Source organism: Temnothorax nylanderi, unplaced genomic scaffold (assembly GCF_030848795.1).
Source record: "Temnothorax nylanderi isolate EJ_2023f unplaced genomic scaffold, tnyl_v1.0 TNYL_tig0062_pilon, whole genome shotgun sequence".
NCBI lineage: Eukaryota > Metazoa > Arthropoda > Insecta > Hymenoptera > Formicidae > Temnothorax > Temnothorax nylanderi.
Genome location: NW_027249124.1, coordinates 809,480 through 826,478, shown reverse-complemented (window position 1 = coordinate 826,478; position 16,999 = coordinate 809,480). Strand labels below are relative to the sequence as shown.

The window sequence follows — 16,999 nt, the reverse complement described above, 5'->3', positions numbered from 1 at the left end:
GTCGTTTAAAATGATTGCTGCCAATGTATCTCTGAAAGAGAAATCGCGCATTACCTGCAAAAGCGTAATTAATTAAGTAATATAGTAGAGATACGTGTGTGTTCAATGGAGATTTCATGAATCGCTTATTTATTCTGACACAAGAGACGAGCGTGTCCTGAATGATTTACGACGTACACATTCTTTTCTTAATCTGGAATGAATCGAATAAAATTACCGATTTAAAAAAAAAACGTCAAAGGGCGATAATAAAAATTAACATATTTTACGTGTACCTCCTCAGGCATAAAAGAAGCAACGAATACAACGTGCCGATGGTTCATGATCGATTTGTAAGCCGACGTGACAAACCGCTTGTTGGCAAGAGTGTTTTGCGCGCGTGCGTTTTTTTGCGTGTGTGCGAGTGTGCGTGGAAGTAATTGACGTTTGCCATGACGCTTCGCCTCGCATGGTTATGTGTATATGAAAACATTTAAAAAAAAAAAACCACGCAAACAGGTTTGCCGCAGAGAGCGGAGGAGGGCGACAGAGAAAGAGTGAGCGGAGCAGCCGAGAGGAGGATCAACATCGTTGGCGATAGCGGACGATGGCGACAAACATACGTCATCGAGCGGCCGCGCGTCGCGCGGCCTCGTCAAATTTTACATATTCGGCGCCCTGCGGCATGAATAATTGTTGTCGTTGCCCCTAGATTTAGATGACTAGCTGTGCATTAACGATAAAGGAATGCCACAAACCGTGTCTCTCTTTCGATTAATCATATTTTGGTTCGTTTCATCCTTATGCGGCCTTCGACGTCGCGATTTCACTGCCGGTTTCCTTCAGTGCCTAATAACAGCGGTCATCATCACTGACATCATCGTCATCGTCATTGTCGCCATTGTCACATTATTATCGATGGGCTATCTCGCGTCATAATTCTTACTTTGATTTTATCGGTTGGCTATAGACTTTCTATTTATTATTTGTTTTGTGAATGTCACAACGCGATGCGGATTTCCGTACCTCCTCGTTAGCTGCCACCTGGAAGAACTTGCTCGATCCTTTTCAAATAATAAAATTAGCTCCGTGAATAATTGCATTTACAGAGAATTTTTTTTTTAATGCAGCACACTATTGCACTTGCGTAGTAATTTGCGCTGCTTTTATTTCATATTTATTGTTTACATTAGTTTGTATTATTTGATTTGTTCGCTTAGCATTTCTGAAACTCTATTTTACATACGTCCCGAGAAGAAACAGCTTTCTTAAGAACACTATGAAAATATTTATTAATCGTTTATGTTTAAATGAAAAAAAAAAGGTAGAAACCGTACGACAGCATTTAAGTTTAAGGTGGCAGCTTTGCTTGTATTCTTCAAGAATGCTAAATAGCCATTGCACCCATCTTTGAATGACGCATTCAAATTAATTTTTTGTAGTATTATTAATTTAATAGAACTTGAAATTTATGCAAATTAATTTTTCTATCGCGAATTAAAATATTATACCTGACAATCTACATATTATACAACATTAATGAAAAATGTTTGCTTAAAAATAAAATAGAAGCTATTATATACTTTTTGAGAATATTTCTGTCTAATATATTGTTCTCTCTAAATACACGAAGATATTTTTATAATTTATTTATATATATCTGTTTTTGAATATGTGTTATAAATACGCATTTTTCGCGCGCGTCTTCAAAAATGGCTGAAATGAGCTCTCAAGAGCAGCGTTGTTGAACGGGTCATCCTAAAATTGATCCAGGTCAAAATTATTATCCACAAAGACTTGAATCGCATTAAAACGAGGAAATACAAGATCTGGGTTAGGTTATAGATCGAGGTCGTAACTATAAGACTGAAACTGCTATTTTGTACGAAAGTACGTGGAGTCATAAAATATTCGGGCGCTCGATTGTAACTTCCCTGTAACATTGCAGTATATGCGTGAATGCAGTATATGCCATGCGTAACGTGAAATGTGCAAACACAAAATTATGGGATTAATAACTTTTGTTGAAATTAAATTACGACACTTTAATTATTTTCGCTCGTTATATTTTCACCAATATATTGAAAAAATGGATTTTAGCATTACGGTAAGAACATTAAAAGCTCGTCGCTTCGGTATTTATTGACGGATAAATGTTTTTTTTGGTCTAATTCTATCTATATCCCATTCTATTATTATCGTATATAATAAATTCCAATTTTATTAGAGATAACCAGTTACGACGTTGAGAATCTCGTATGAATTAAAGAGCTCGGGAAGCTTGAAATATGCGCGTATATATTCGCATAATATTAACTCGAGATATTGATACGCGTCGTTGTGCAGTAAACACCGAGAGATGTATTTAATCAGGGTTTCCGGGCTCGAGTACTCAACGAGATCGTTCGCAACGCTGCTCGTTGGCACCTTGGCACCTCGACAAATCCATACGGCACACGTATACAATATCGCACGTCTCACTTAGCAACCTCGCGCCTCGGTCTCACGATCATCATCCATTCTTGCCTCATCAGCGTGATCGGTCATCATCACCCGATCGTCGAGGAGGACTCTCCACCGCCTCTGCGTAACACACATACATACATACATACATACATACACATACGCGCGCCACGAATCGCCACAAACGACCGTGATCCTTTCCCCCTTCGCCGACTACCGGGACCGTGATTGAGTTGGCTTCGTTCGTTTTTTGCGTTGCTTATTTAGTCTGTGTATTATTTTGTATAGAACGCAGTGCGACACAACCTGTCTCTCCACAAATGTTTCATGCGAGTCGAAAACGTGAAAGGGGCCGTATGGACGGTGGACGAAGTGGAGTTTTACAAGAGACGCCCACAGCGCGCTTGCAGCACGACCGGGTACGTTGCCCCTCCCCCCATGCCCCCCATCGATCAGAAAAAAATAATTACAACCGCGCTTTTTACTCTCTTTATTCTCTTTCTCTCTTTATCTCTCTCTTTATCTCTCTCTCTCTCTCTCTCTCACTTTCTCTCACACCGATATTTCTTACCACCCCCCTCCGGCTCCTCTCCTTTCGGAGCGGAGATCAACAGACTCGAAGACCCCGCACTCTTTCCTTCTCCCGAGTGTATCGAGGGGATAGTTTCTCAGGATCACAAACTTCCTTACCGTTCCCCGAAATCCTTTGATATACCTATACTTCACTTTCTCTCTCTTTCTCTCTGTCTTTTTACATATATACTTAAATCATATTTATATTCTCTCTTATACTCGCTTTTACTACATTTATAGTCGCTGACCAACCCCCGCCCCCCAGCCCCTTATACTGCCAATTTTCTACAGTTTTATATATCATATTTATATAACTTTTTACATACTTTTTATACATATTTTTATATATCGATATTTATATATATTTACACATATTTATATATATATTAAGAATATTTAACATTCTATCTTATACGTATATATATATAGCTCTTTTTATATATATGTATTTTTAATATATATCTGTTTTATATATTATATATATATGCGACTTTTAAAGGTATGCGAACGCACGTATCAGTGCGTTTGTGGCCTTCGTATGTATGTATACGCACATACACGCACGCTCTCCTGTGCATTTCTCTCTACTTCTCTTTTTTTAATCATATATATATATATATTTGATATCGCCTACACAAAATGTCTACGTCGTGTTCCCTGTTTTACATTCTCTCTTCATAGTTATACTGTACCTGTTTGTACTTGATACGTGCGCATTCATACGTATATATATCTGTGTGTGTATAAAAACCTCTTTATACACCTAAAAACGCCATAACAATCTTTACTGTACGTCGCTTGTGTCGTCTGTCTGTATGTTTGCTGCTAATAACGCAGTTTCTCGAGGTGCCGTTCGTACAATTCGCTGATAAGAGCTACTTGTACACTCGCAACGAGATCGAAAGACCACGAAGTTTTATTCGAGTTCCTTATTTCTTTTTTCAATTGGAAAGTTTCACGTAGCTTCGCAAATAAGTTAACGTTTACGCTGACTGAGAGATATACTCGAGAAACTACCGTCATCACTGTGTTTGAACCCGCGTGTGTGTGAATTTCTTATACTTGCCCGTCGTCGTGTGATGGTAGTCGGCAGTCTGGTGGGTGCGTGGATGTTGCGTGAGAGTGCGTCGCCGATGAAAGAGCCACGACAGAGATGAAGGGAAACAGAAAAAAAAAAATAAAAACAAACACGCAGATAGAAAGAGAGTTTAGAGATGCTAATCACACGTTCTCGGAGATGGGAAAAATCCGTAGTGCGTCCGTGTGCAGTTGCTTTCCATAACGAGCATGTGAGCTTTGCAGCGACTAACCCGATCGAGAGCACGGCGGGGGCCCAGGTATCTCTCTCTCTGGCCCGAGTCTAGTATCTCGAGAAAAGAGCCCCCCGGATGCCCGGAAGCAGGAATTGTCCTACTCCCCCCACGGAAACAGAGTGAGAACCGCAGTGTTGCACTTTGTCAGGTAGTGAGAGGAAGCCGCCTTACTACATACGTTCTTTTTTTTTTATTACTCTGCGTACTCTGTTTTTATTTTCTCTGATTTGTCCATCCCTTCTTTTTGCGAATCTGTGCTGCTGTTTTGCTCTCTCTCTCTCTCTCTTTCTCTGAAAAGTCGACGTTTCCGAGATCGTGCCGAGATCACACTCGTATGTCCTGGCGACACACGAATAAGAGATGCGACGGAGCCGTCGGCAAGAGAGGACATGCCAGCGCTCGCTGGCGCGTCTCTGGGGGGGGTCTCCCGTGAAACGCGACGGCAAGCAAAAACCGGCCCCGCGCGATACGTGAGGCCACGCACAACCCCCCCTTCGTACGGAAGGGTAGCGAGCGGCGAGCGAGGGCCGTGTGCGCAAAATTAAGAAAGAACGAAAGAAAAGCGAAAATGCGCAATCAACTGCAAAACAAAAAAAAAACAAAACAACCAGAAACCTTTGTCTTTTTTACTCTCTTTTTCTCTATTCTTGGTGGTCTTGTCTGTGTATACAGAACGCGATCCGCACCAATCTATCATTGCACAAGTGTTTTGTGCGCTATGAGGACGACTTCGGGTCATTCTGGATGGTGGACGACGCCGAGTTCGTAAAGCGGCGGCATCTGTCCCGCGGCCGCCCCAGGAAATATGACCCAACCCCATCACCCACTCCACCCCACCTCTCCGCACAGTAAGCACTACCACTTTTTAGAATTCTGCTGGCTGGCTGGCGCGACGTTCTGACCTTACCGCGGTACTTTTTTATGAAACGCGGCGACCGGGACGTTTTCGCTTGGTCGTTGTCTACAAATTGAACCACTAAATGGGCTTTACAACCTGCTGCCTTTGAAAAGTCTTTGTGCACTTGCTCCACGGTTGTGCACGGTTGCAGCTGTTACTGTTATATTGACGTAATGACATGCCCCTTTGGAATAAAAAAAATTCGCCTCGAAGCAGCAAATTTACTTCGTCATATTCTTTAATTCTTGTATTAAACTGCAAAATAAACGAAGCAAGTTTTAGTATTATATAATGTGTGAAACGTGGATTAACGTAACGAGTAATGTAATGAGATGTATATGTGGAAACGATAAAATTTTAGAAAATAACTATTTGATTTAATGTTTAATTTGCTTAATATTTTATTAAAACGTATTTTTAATTTGATTTTGATTTTACAATATATATTGTGTACAGCAACTTGAATTATAGCACTACTTTGTTAAGGTTTCATGAATTAGAATAATTTCTTTAGTAAGTGTTTTTTTTTTCAAATTATTTTTTGTGATACTAACAGCTGCAATTATAGATGCAAGAATCAATTTGGATTAGTTAGATTTCACAATCAGTCGTAAATGTCAATATACTTTGTAAGAAAATTTCTTCTATTTTTAAGCTCAATATCGTGATGTAATTTGAAATTATGCCAAGGCAGCAGGAAATAGCTCCATGCAGTTTGTCCAATCCCTCTGGAAATGATTTCCGCATCATGCCTGCCTCGAGCGCCTTTAAAGTCCGATTCCTTAAAAAACTGGACAGTAGTATCATCCCACTATTACCTTGCTCGTCTATTTGTTACAAGTGTGCAATTTTTTATTCCGGTTTTTCAATATACATTTATCCTGAAACCATACAGGTAAAAACATGTGAAATTATTATTAAAAATTACAAATATAATTTTGATTTTTTAATGTAATATTTATTTACTTGACCATAACACATGTCACTAGCAAATACAAATAAAATTCCGTGTAATATTGAGGTTTGCAAAAACAAAATAAAATTGTCATTTAGTTAAACATAAATGTAAAGCATTTAAATTTCACGTAGTATTCTGAAATTTACTTTTGGATACATATTCTTTGATTATTTTAAAATTGTTCCTGTGACAAATATCGAAATAATTATTTTTACATAAATATAGATAAATAAAATAAATTGTTTTTCATTTAACGTTTTAAATGTGAATTTAAAGAGATTTTATTTATATAGAAAATAATTCATCATTCTAAAGATAGTTTATGTTTAGGATTTAGAAGAAAAGAGATGTTTAGCCCAATCTTAATAAAAAATTGTTAATAAAAAATTAGTTTTAAGTTGGTCAAAGAATATCTATCGTTAGAAAAACAAAATCGACATCTTTTCGTAAAAAAAAAATATAATAGGATCCTGTATGTCGAAAGACGTGTAAATTTTGCACACTTTTGCAAATGACGTCCAAGAGTTCATAGGACATACCCGTATACGTCACCAGTATTTTGTAACCCGAGGCTCTTGCACTCCGTGATAGCTTGAATCCTGCACGATCCTGCAACATCCCAACAACAGGACGATTGGTCAGAGTTGCCGGATCTCCAATGTGTGTTTATTAGTTGCTCGCATGTACCACCGTGAATCCTCAATATCCGTCTCCCGGATGAAGTCTTCTAAACTATCCTATCCACTTTGAAAAACACTGCTTATAAACGTATGACGCTTAATGTAATGCCGTTCGCGTAGCGTCTCGTATGAAAGTGGTGTGTTTCTGCGGGCAAGCGTTCTTTTGTGTTGAAGTTTTGCTTCCGTTTCTTCTTTTGTTCTGTTTGTTCCTTGGTTCTCTCATAATGGTAGAGAATTACTTTTCTCTTCTGTTGATTCGTAGAATTGCTATGACGTTAATAGACGTATGTAATGTTTTACGTTCGTCATTTTTATTTCATTGCTACAGAGTGACGTAGCAGTGTAGCATTCTGGTGAGGTTCTGTTTTTTCAGTTTTTTATCGGATGCAGTTTTCTTTGCAATCTGTTGCGATTTTCAACTACGTTGCAAATATCTACTAGACGCACTTTTGAAAATTCCTCAACTTTGCAATTTAACTTGTGCTTATTTACAATAATAAAAAAATTTTATTTTTTTATATTATGATGATTAATGAAAAAACTATTCAAAGTAAAATATTAACGAAAGATTTAAAAAAATTGAAATATCAAAATATGTATAAAAAAAGATATTAAAAATATTAAATATCAATTTCAAACAAAACAACATTAATTTTAACGGGACACATGGCTGATGCTGGAAGAAAACTTGGGAATATTTTCTTAAAATTTTGAAATGTTTTAAGATGGAATGACGAATGTCATTCCAAGGTAAATAAAGTTGAGAATCGCAAAATAAACCTTAGCATCTTACATCATGCTTCCGCAATGAGCGAATGGTTCTTGGTTTGAGTGAATATGTACGTCAGGGCTACTCGCGCATGTGTAAATTGTGTATACTATGCGTTACAATTATAACCTCGGGTGGAATTCTTCGATCTTCATCATTGCGACTCGTCTTGTATCACAGGTACCATGTGGACTCAATATAAAATCTCAGTAATATGTAACGATAATAATAATTCTCGAAAAATTTTTACTTATATATTCATCTTTAATACTTTTTAAAATTTTATCTACTTTTACTCAATCTCTCCTTTTAACTTCTCTCTCTCTTTCTCTCTTTCTCTCTATCGACTTTCCTCTATCTTCACTATCCCTTTTCTATTTTTCTCTTTATTCAGCGCTCCTTGTTGCTTGATAAACGGTCGCAGGACATCTTTTTTCTCATCTTCTTCTTGGCATGCATTTTTAAATTTCTCATCAAGATTTCCGATGACATACGTTAAGACCGAGTATATTTACCATTATTTAACGGTAATTGCAAGAAACACAGCGAGGAACTTCTCTTCGCAAATCGTCGGGAAGAAAAGGGTGTTTGATCGATTGTTATGCAATATACATACAATCGAGTACTTACTAAATGATTTGCGAGGTAAATCAAAAGTGAACGGTAAGCTCAGGTAACCTGGTGGCCGTTTATAAGTACGTTTGTTTCGAAACTAATGTAATACTAATGTAATTAAAATTGAACGAACGTAAGCAAGAAAAAAAAAGATCAAATTGCTACTATTTTATTTATGAAGTTTCGAAACCGGAGCGCTTTTTTTAAACTCTCTCTCTGTAATTTTTATCTAATCTCGCTCAATCACCGATGAGACCAGTGCGGTGGACAAAACGATATGAGGCACTGTAAGTAGGTAAGAGGTATCTCGGATACTTTTTTCGCTCTTTTTTAATCTCTTTTTGATATATATCTATATGTATACATTTTTCATATTTATATAATTCTCTTTGTCTCTCTCTCTCTCTCTGTCTCTCTCTCTTTCTTCTCTTTCACTTTACACCTCTTTCACTTTCTCTCGCTTTCTCTATCTTTCTCCTTTTTGTCTTTAATACGTCTACATACATCTACTACTCCAATACACGCATACATACATACACACAAACACATAATACACCATACACTCAACTTTTACTCCTCCTTTTCTATCAGATCCGTCCCAACATTGACACGATTGAAGAAAATTCATACACGTGATTGATTTCAGGAAATATATGCTCACGAGGCCGAATTTCGAATATTATTAACATACTTTTCTCTGTCAATATCTAGGGGTGTACCGTCGAAGAGCCCAACGCTGACGCATAGTCCTACTATGTACGGTGACGCGCTTAATGCCAACCTGCAGGTAACTATTAATAATTAATTCCTGGAATACGAAAATCCTCATAAATTTTTGTAATTTATTGTCTTATGTTAGTTAAATGATTCGTATTAAAGTAATAACGAGAATAATTAAATAGATATTTTTTTTATATTAATGAAATCACCCATTTAGAAAGATTCGCTGACAGTTTACGAGCTTCTACAGTATATTAATTTTTTTTAAATAAATAGTCATTAGCTAATGATTGTATATGGTATTAGACGGCAATAACTAACCATCTAATGCAATTTGAGTATTTCCAGGCACTCGGGGAGTCTAACATGGGATTTTTGAATCCGATGTGCACGTCAACAGCGACAAGTCCTGATAAGGAACATGTGTTACCTCATAATGACTTAATGTAAGTTTATCATTAAGCGCGTCGTTCATTCCCTCGAACGTTCACAGTACATTTTATCAAATATAAAATATTGACCAAAGCGTTATTATAGAATTCTCGCGATAACCCTTTCGCGTAACAAATCTGCATTTCTGCCCCCTCCCTCCCCCCGTATTTTCGGAATGTTGTTTCAGCTTACGGTATAATGTTGTCGAAACCTGCGTAAAATCTTTTATTTATTCAACACATCGCGAAATTTATTTTATTCATCGGACATGTTTACGGACGGTCTGTACGATCCATTCCGGGGCATACATGTCGCGCGCAAAAGCCGTGAAAAAGCTCCCCTGTCCACACGCGACTCTTCCACAAAACACAAACTATCCGTTGCAGTTTAATAAACCGCACGAAGCCGCGACAATGAAACAATACTGGGAAAAAACGAAATCGTTATTCCCCCGTTGGCCGTGTGTCGCTAAAAAATATACCGCCGCGCGCGCGTCTGTCCGCGATCTATGAAATATGTATTCCGACACACCGGCGCGGCGCGGCGCGTTCTCGCAAGTTTCCCACTCATAAAAGCGTACACAACACGTTCGCGCGTGTCGTCGATTCAACAGGTCGCCGCTGGATGAACCGGCCGTGCACATAAAGCAGGAGAGCCAGAGCCCGGAAGGAGGAAAGCACACGAGATTAATAAAGCGCGAGCTGCCGGACGGCCCCATGGAGCAAGAGACGGAGGAGGATCAGGCGGACGAGAGGGAATACTCGGAGAGCCACGGCCACGACTCCGGCCAGGACGAGGATATAGCGGAGGACCTGTCGATGGCGCCGGACATAATGATCCCGGAGGATCAGGTCGAGGCGTAGTATCGCCCCGTCGCGATAAACCGATAAAGAAATGAGAAACGTGTATACAAGGTGTCCCGTTTGATCCGGTCACGCGAAGAGAGGAGTACCCTTCTACGTTGACCCAGGAGTAGAGTAGAGAACGCGGAGGTATAAAAGAAGTGGCGGAAGAGCGAGTATACGGAAGCAGAGATTCGGAAGAGGACGACGAAGGCCCTCCAGGACCACCCACCCCCTCCACACTCCTCCTTCGTACGAGTTGTCCCCCCTCAACGTATCATATCTGTGCCGCGACGTCCCAATCGGCGGTACGTTTAAGGTAAACGAAAAGGAGCCAAAACGAATTTTGTGAAAGGACTCTGACTCGGTTGAGCGACGACGGTGGCGAAGCGGTACGACCACCGGTCGACGACGATGTAGCGTCGTATAATCTCGGCGATATTCGGGAGCGATCCTTCGATCCATATCCTTACTCAAGCAATTGCGAACAACGATGTATTTTATTTTCCTCTCTCGATCTTTTTTTCCGTTCCGGAGCCGCGGTTATATCTAATAGACACATATACATAATATATACATATATCTTTCTCTCTCTCTCTATCTCTTTCTCTCTCTCTCTCGTGTACATTGCATTAGAAATTAATGTAGCGACGATAGGGCACCCCGTGCACGGCGCGCCTTGCGGTCGGCGCGCCTTACCGGGCGCCCCGTAAACGCGACGGAAAGTACCCTTCGCCGGAGGAACCGATGTGGCTTCGCGATTGTGCGTTTCGCGCTGGCATGCCGTGCGTAGATATACGCGAAACACACTGACAAGTGGACTCCAGCAAGTCTAGCAAGTCCTTAAACTTCTTTGCGTTACATTGTACCGAACTGATAACAATATAACTTCATTAAAAACGATTGGAAATATATTGCGCTGCATGTTATGCGCGAAATATACATTTCTATTTTCTACTTTGCGTTTGGAGAAAATCAAATTGGTTTTGTTTCTATCATGGATATAATTATCCAAATGCGAGGCTATCGTACAATGCGAAACAGTGCCATATTCGTCGGTATACATTCAACAATTTGGATTTTTTTTCAAAAGGAAAATATCGCCGAAAAGCAACACGCGGTTCCGCCGGAGAAGCGAATCGATCAGACAGTCCGGCGGGATTGAATCTAGGAAATAAATCGACGAAGCCGTGGTGGCGGTGGTGGTGGGTACGTACGGGAGCGACTGAGTTTAGTCTTTAAGTCGTTCGCCCAGCGAGCGAAGAGCAATGTGTTATTCTCGCGATTAAGCCGGTCCTCCTACCCCTCGAAGAGGTCCAGTATCAGACACGCACACGCACACATACACACACACACACACACACACACACACACACACACACACACACACAAAATTTAAACTAAGAATCGCATCCGTGACGAGATCGGATGCGTCCCGGCGTACCCGTCCGCTACACTTGGTAGCACTCTGTATAGTCTAGCGAAGTTGATCGTAAGTAGTTTCGTATTCATTAAATGGTAATTAAACGGTCGGAGGAAGAAGAAGAAAAAAAGAAAAACGGTCAGGAGGCGGTCGATGTTTGTAAATGAGCGCTACACGATACGCGACACGCGCGCGTGCGCGACGATCTTTCAAATTATACTTTCCGATCGAGCCGGTCAGGAAATCCGCGAGGCAGAACGATTATTATGTAGGTGTACGTGGCTCCGCGAGACGATCGATGACACTCGAGCGAACGTTTTACGAATGGGGATAAGTGGGAAGATCGCTAACGCGACGTTTTATATTGATGTACCGTAAGTGTAAACCACAAACGGCAAACGAAATTCCAGATTCGACGCTAACACGATTCTCTCGACGGTTTTTTTTTTTGGTACGAATTGTACGATATACGTATATATATATATATTTAACTTCACCGTTTATAAGGTATAGGATAGACTCAGCGCCGTAGCGAGATGGTGCTTTTCAAGTTCCAACGCGTTGAAAGCTAGCATTTCAACGTCTTGGATGATTAACATAAAAATTTCGAGTTGTTAGGTATATTACGCGTTCAAGATTATATTATAGTTATTAGCACTTCCTTCTGTGATACGTGATGAATATATAGTAAGACCACTATATTTAATTATATATATAATATACATATAATTAAGGGACTTATATATATATCTATACGTTACAAGTCGTTTTTGGTTGCTAAGTCTATTGTATATCAACGTTTCTCCGATCAATTACAGGCAAGTTAATTATACGTCACGCTATTCGAATGTCGAAAAAAAAAAGAACATATTGCATAAAACGATGGCAAGAGGTAATCACGTTAATGATCTCCCTACTTCTCTAAGCATGAAGTCTATAAATAAATTAAAAAAGGTACTATGTATGCATATATACATATATTAATATACGTATACGTATCGAAATTATAAGGAATTAGATGTCGACATGCCCTCTCCCATCAAATTTTTTCCCTCATCCCCCGTCCAATCCTAGTCCTATTATATGCACACACCACAATCGAGGCCAGTAGATTTCTTCTATAGTGCGCGGTCTCCCGAATCCCGAAACACAAGTGTAGAAAGCGTGGCTCACATCGGTATACGGCGAGCACTTTAAATTGTTTCGGAATCGATACGACGTGAATAATTCGAATTTCTCTTGAGCCGTCAGTATATATATTTGATTTTTTTGGTCTCCATATGTATTTAACGATAACACATTTGTCGAGCTTAGAAGCTAATTCAATTGCCACAAGTCGCCTGTGTCACCTCTGCGCGGTGATTGGTGGAAACGCAAAGCGTATAGTTGTATATTTTATTAGATCGTAACGAGACATTATGTGCAATTTGAAAAATTATTTGCAGAGAGTTTGAGCTCTACAAAGTTACTTTGTAAACATGAAATATTTAATTTTGTGTTGATTAGTGTAACTTCACGACGTGTCATCGAGTACCGTGAGATTTTTTTTTTATGTAAGTTGGAAGGATCTTCCATGTTCCTTTGATACCTATTATATCACAGTTGTCCAATCGTAGTTTCAGTTGTAACGATTCTAATTTTATTGGCGTTATGCACATAATGGATATTGATATATCAGTGCACTTATGCTGTAGGTAGAATGCGGGAGTTTGTGAAATTTTACAATAAACCTTTTTTTAAGCGAGCGATATTAAGACGCGTTTTGAGAAGATAACAAAAATATCACGTAAAACTGTTGTCTGCATTGTTGTCTCTTAAACTCTAAATAACATCTTTTTCTAATGTTGTTCTATTATTATTGAAGAAAACAACGCATTTTAGACCACAATTGGTTTGGATCTTACAGTAGAATTTCACGAACTTTCGCAGTCTAGTTAAAAGATAAATGCAAAAGTAATGTTAAATTTGATTAATGAATGAATATATTATACTTCGTCTCTGTTCGTCAGTCTAAGCAGGTATCTTTTTGATTATAATATAATTGAATTAACGCAAAAATTAGACTATTTCAGTAAACAATAAAAAAAAATAAGAAGATACTATATTATTGGTATGATACAAATATTGAGAATTTTACCAATATTTGAATTTGAAATTTTCGACAGTCAAATTGACCATACGTGCATATATAGTTTGACTAAATTTTTTCTGCAAACTGTCTGCAATCTTTATTATCACGGCTTTGTATATACATTGGATATTTGTAATATATGCACAGAGCATTAGTAGCTTTACTCGGTTATTGCAAGCATTGTTTTATCATTTTTGATTAAATATTAAAGAGACGTTTCTTCACTTCCACAATTACAATTGCAATATTATTGTTTGCCGAACACCGACAAAGTAAATCATTGTAAAATTGTATAACTTTCGCGTTTCGAGTTGTAAGTAATTTCAAATCGACACGGCCCAATTTTAATTAACAAGACATATACATATCTGCGTTGTGAGGCTTGACAGATTTGAATCGGTGAATAATTTAAAACACGAAATTGATATTTCGCATGTACTCGTCCTGAGTGTAAAATCTCTGCAGGGTTAAGGAATAATTAAATCACACACGCGTATAGAAGGAAAGACAAGCGTAAAGAGCGAGAGAGAATGTATGCGAGAGCAAGTGTGTATGTGTATGTCTGCATTTTTTGTGCGCGCGAGGATGCCGTATAAACGTTCGGCGGTCACCTGGTTCACCGATGAAATTTTGCGAGATTCAGTGCCGTTTGGGCTTGCTTTCGCGTAATGGTACTATTAATAGTCTAAGTCTATATGTATTATGTATAATGAATTAAGAGAACTTGACACACACGCAAACACACACACATACAAACGTACACGTGTATGACATATAGAAGACTCTCCTGTAAATAATTAAACTCATCGAGGCATTAGGAATTTGCGCATACGTCATTCGCGGACGGATGATTCTGCCGATATCGCGGCTTGTGTACGCGCGTATATATATATATATATATATATACACGTGTGCATGTGTGCGCATGGGTGTAATTGTGTATGCGAGTGCACGCGTTAATTACCCGTTAACCCCGTAATCCCGTCTGCATTTAATTTTGACTTCCGAAGTCTCTCTCTATCTCTCTCTATCTCTCTCCCTATCGATGTTCTCTCGGGAGGATAATTCGACGGAAGACATTTTCTCGTTTTGCCAGGTGAACGTTCGTCACGTCGCGGGGAGGAGCGGGGCCTGACGACCGGATAATTAATAATTGATAATCGGTTAATTGATCGATCAAGCGCCGCGTCGCGTGACGTTTTGGGCGGGCTCGCGCAACGCGTATCTGCTGCTGAATCTTTTGTATTATGACAATGTTACATGTACCCACAGATGCTTTATTATTAATGTTTTCCTCTTTCTTTTTTTTTTCTTTCTTTTTTGTTATGTTTGTTGATGAGGGCAATTTGGATTTATGTACGCGGGCATTGCGATCGATTAGCGCGCATTCGGGCGAGAGATTGTTTCATTATTTTTGCTTACACACACACACACAACGCTGTAGAAATTTATATATAGCTTTTAATCGTGCCGCGTGTAGAAACTTTGCAAAACGCTCGGAAAATAATTGCCGATAACGAATCCCGATAATCAATCAGCGATGCATTACCTAGAATTTTAATGCTTTGCTTTGACGAAAGCGACGGCGGTTCCGTGCAATCATATCAGATAGATCGAGATATCCCAACATGAACAGTGCCAAATCGATGCTAATGTTTATTTGTGTTTAATAAAAAAAAGTCAAGATAGTCGGATCCCGAAGAAAACCGTTTTTTGCTAATTTCAAAAAGTTTTCGTTAGATTTTTCAATCTACCCCTACGAAGCTGCTAGAGAAATTCAATACAGCGCGTCGACAAAATGAAATGACAATTCGTCGTATTTTGTGAAACAAGTAATTGTTGTGTATTGATTAAATATCCGAATATATTGCAATTTCGATACATTGTACATCTGTGATCGAGATGGACATGTTCATGACAAATTTCATTGCGTTCCATTCAACATTCTCACGAGTGTGTAACGTGAAACACATCGTAAGGATTCCCGTCAAATGAAGCATTCCCTCGCAATCAAATCAAACGTGTTAGAAGAACGTACAAATAAATATGGTTTTTAACGTAAAATAACGTATCAATAATCTCTGACAAAATTGTAAAAGATAATAATTTTCTACATATTCTCCGTTTCTTTTTTTTGTATATAATTTAAAGTAATTTGCAAGGAAAAGAAAACAAGGAGGTTGTTATCGCAATTCGAGCTCTCACGCAAAGATGTAAAAATTCCATAAAGAACGACCGTATAATCGATCAAATAAGATACCGCCGGCATAAATTGAAAATTATTGCATTCTCCTAATAATGTTTATTGTCTGGATTACTTTGTTAAGTATTTGTATGATAAGTTGCCTTGTAAAAATGTACCGATTTTACTAAGAAATTAAATGTGTTACTGAAAGAAAAACCATGCACGATTTCTCTTCAACTGTTCTTTATCAACCTCCGGTCTTTTACGTCGGGAATTGGTAAATGGACGGAGCGTAGAAATAGCCGATTAAGTAGCATAATTGTAAGTACCGATGAATTATAATTTTCACCGTACTTTCTTTGGATAAGACTGAACATCGTTTGTATAATGCTTGATAATCCCGTTTAGACGTATCGAGATTTATATACGTAAATTAATGTATTTAGGAAAATATAATATATGTCTAGATCGATAGCAGGAAGCACTTATATCATACTGTGTAAATAGTGAATTTACGAAATCGCATTTTCTAGTTCGACGTAAGCGTTAGTATTAAGATCCTAGCTGATATAGAATTATCTGGAAAGGATATACTTATATAAATATATAAATATAAAAAATATATATATATATATATAATAAAAACTGCGACATATATAAAACACGAGAATTCTAAGCTCTTTAAAAATTCTGTTTTCAAATTCCCTGTTAACGCACTTAATAAAGGGATCCTAGATATTTCTGCTATTTGTTATCACCTTTTGATATATTTCTGTTTTTAAATCTTTATCATTCTCATAAAACAATATTCGATATTTATTTGTAATTTTTGTGTACGCTATCTTTGACCACGTGAAAATACTTTTCCTAAATGTATATTTTGTTTTTAATAGAAAGAATGATCTAAATTTTCCATTCACGTTCCACAGTTTTAGCACAGTTAGCCGTCTGATTCTAAATTTTATTTATGCCACATGCAATTAATGATATTCAAACTGAACGGAATATCATTAATTAT

The 16,999-nt window shown here is 38.3% G+C and overlaps 1 protein-coding gene across 8 annotated transcripts in view; it reads left to right on the top strand.

Moving 5' to 3' along the window:
• The window catches only part of Foxp (forkhead box P), a 233,191-nt gene extending 216,472 nt beyond the window's left edge, over positions 1 to 16,719 (top strand). For 3 of the 8 annotated variants that reach the window (XM_071707950.1, XM_071707956.1, XM_071707951.1), the window contains 4 exons: positions 5,001 to 5,176; positions 8,960 to 9,035; positions 9,308 to 9,414; positions 10,014 to 16,719. In XM_071707950.1, coding sequence (XP_071564051.1) covers positions 5,001 to 5,176; positions 8,960 to 9,035; positions 9,308 to 9,414; positions 10,014 to 10,263 — 609 coding nt within the window. In that variant the 3' untranslated portion in view covers positions 10,264 to 16,719. Of the gene's footprint in view, positions 1 to 2,730; positions 2,862 to 5,000; positions 5,177 to 8,959; positions 9,036 to 9,307; positions 9,415 to 10,013 lie in introns of all 8 variants that reach the window. The other 5 variants (XM_071707954.1, XM_071707955.1, XM_071707958.1 and 2 more) reach the window with 2 other exon arrangements.
• The last annotated feature ends 280 nt before the right edge of the window (positions 16,720 to 16,999 follow it).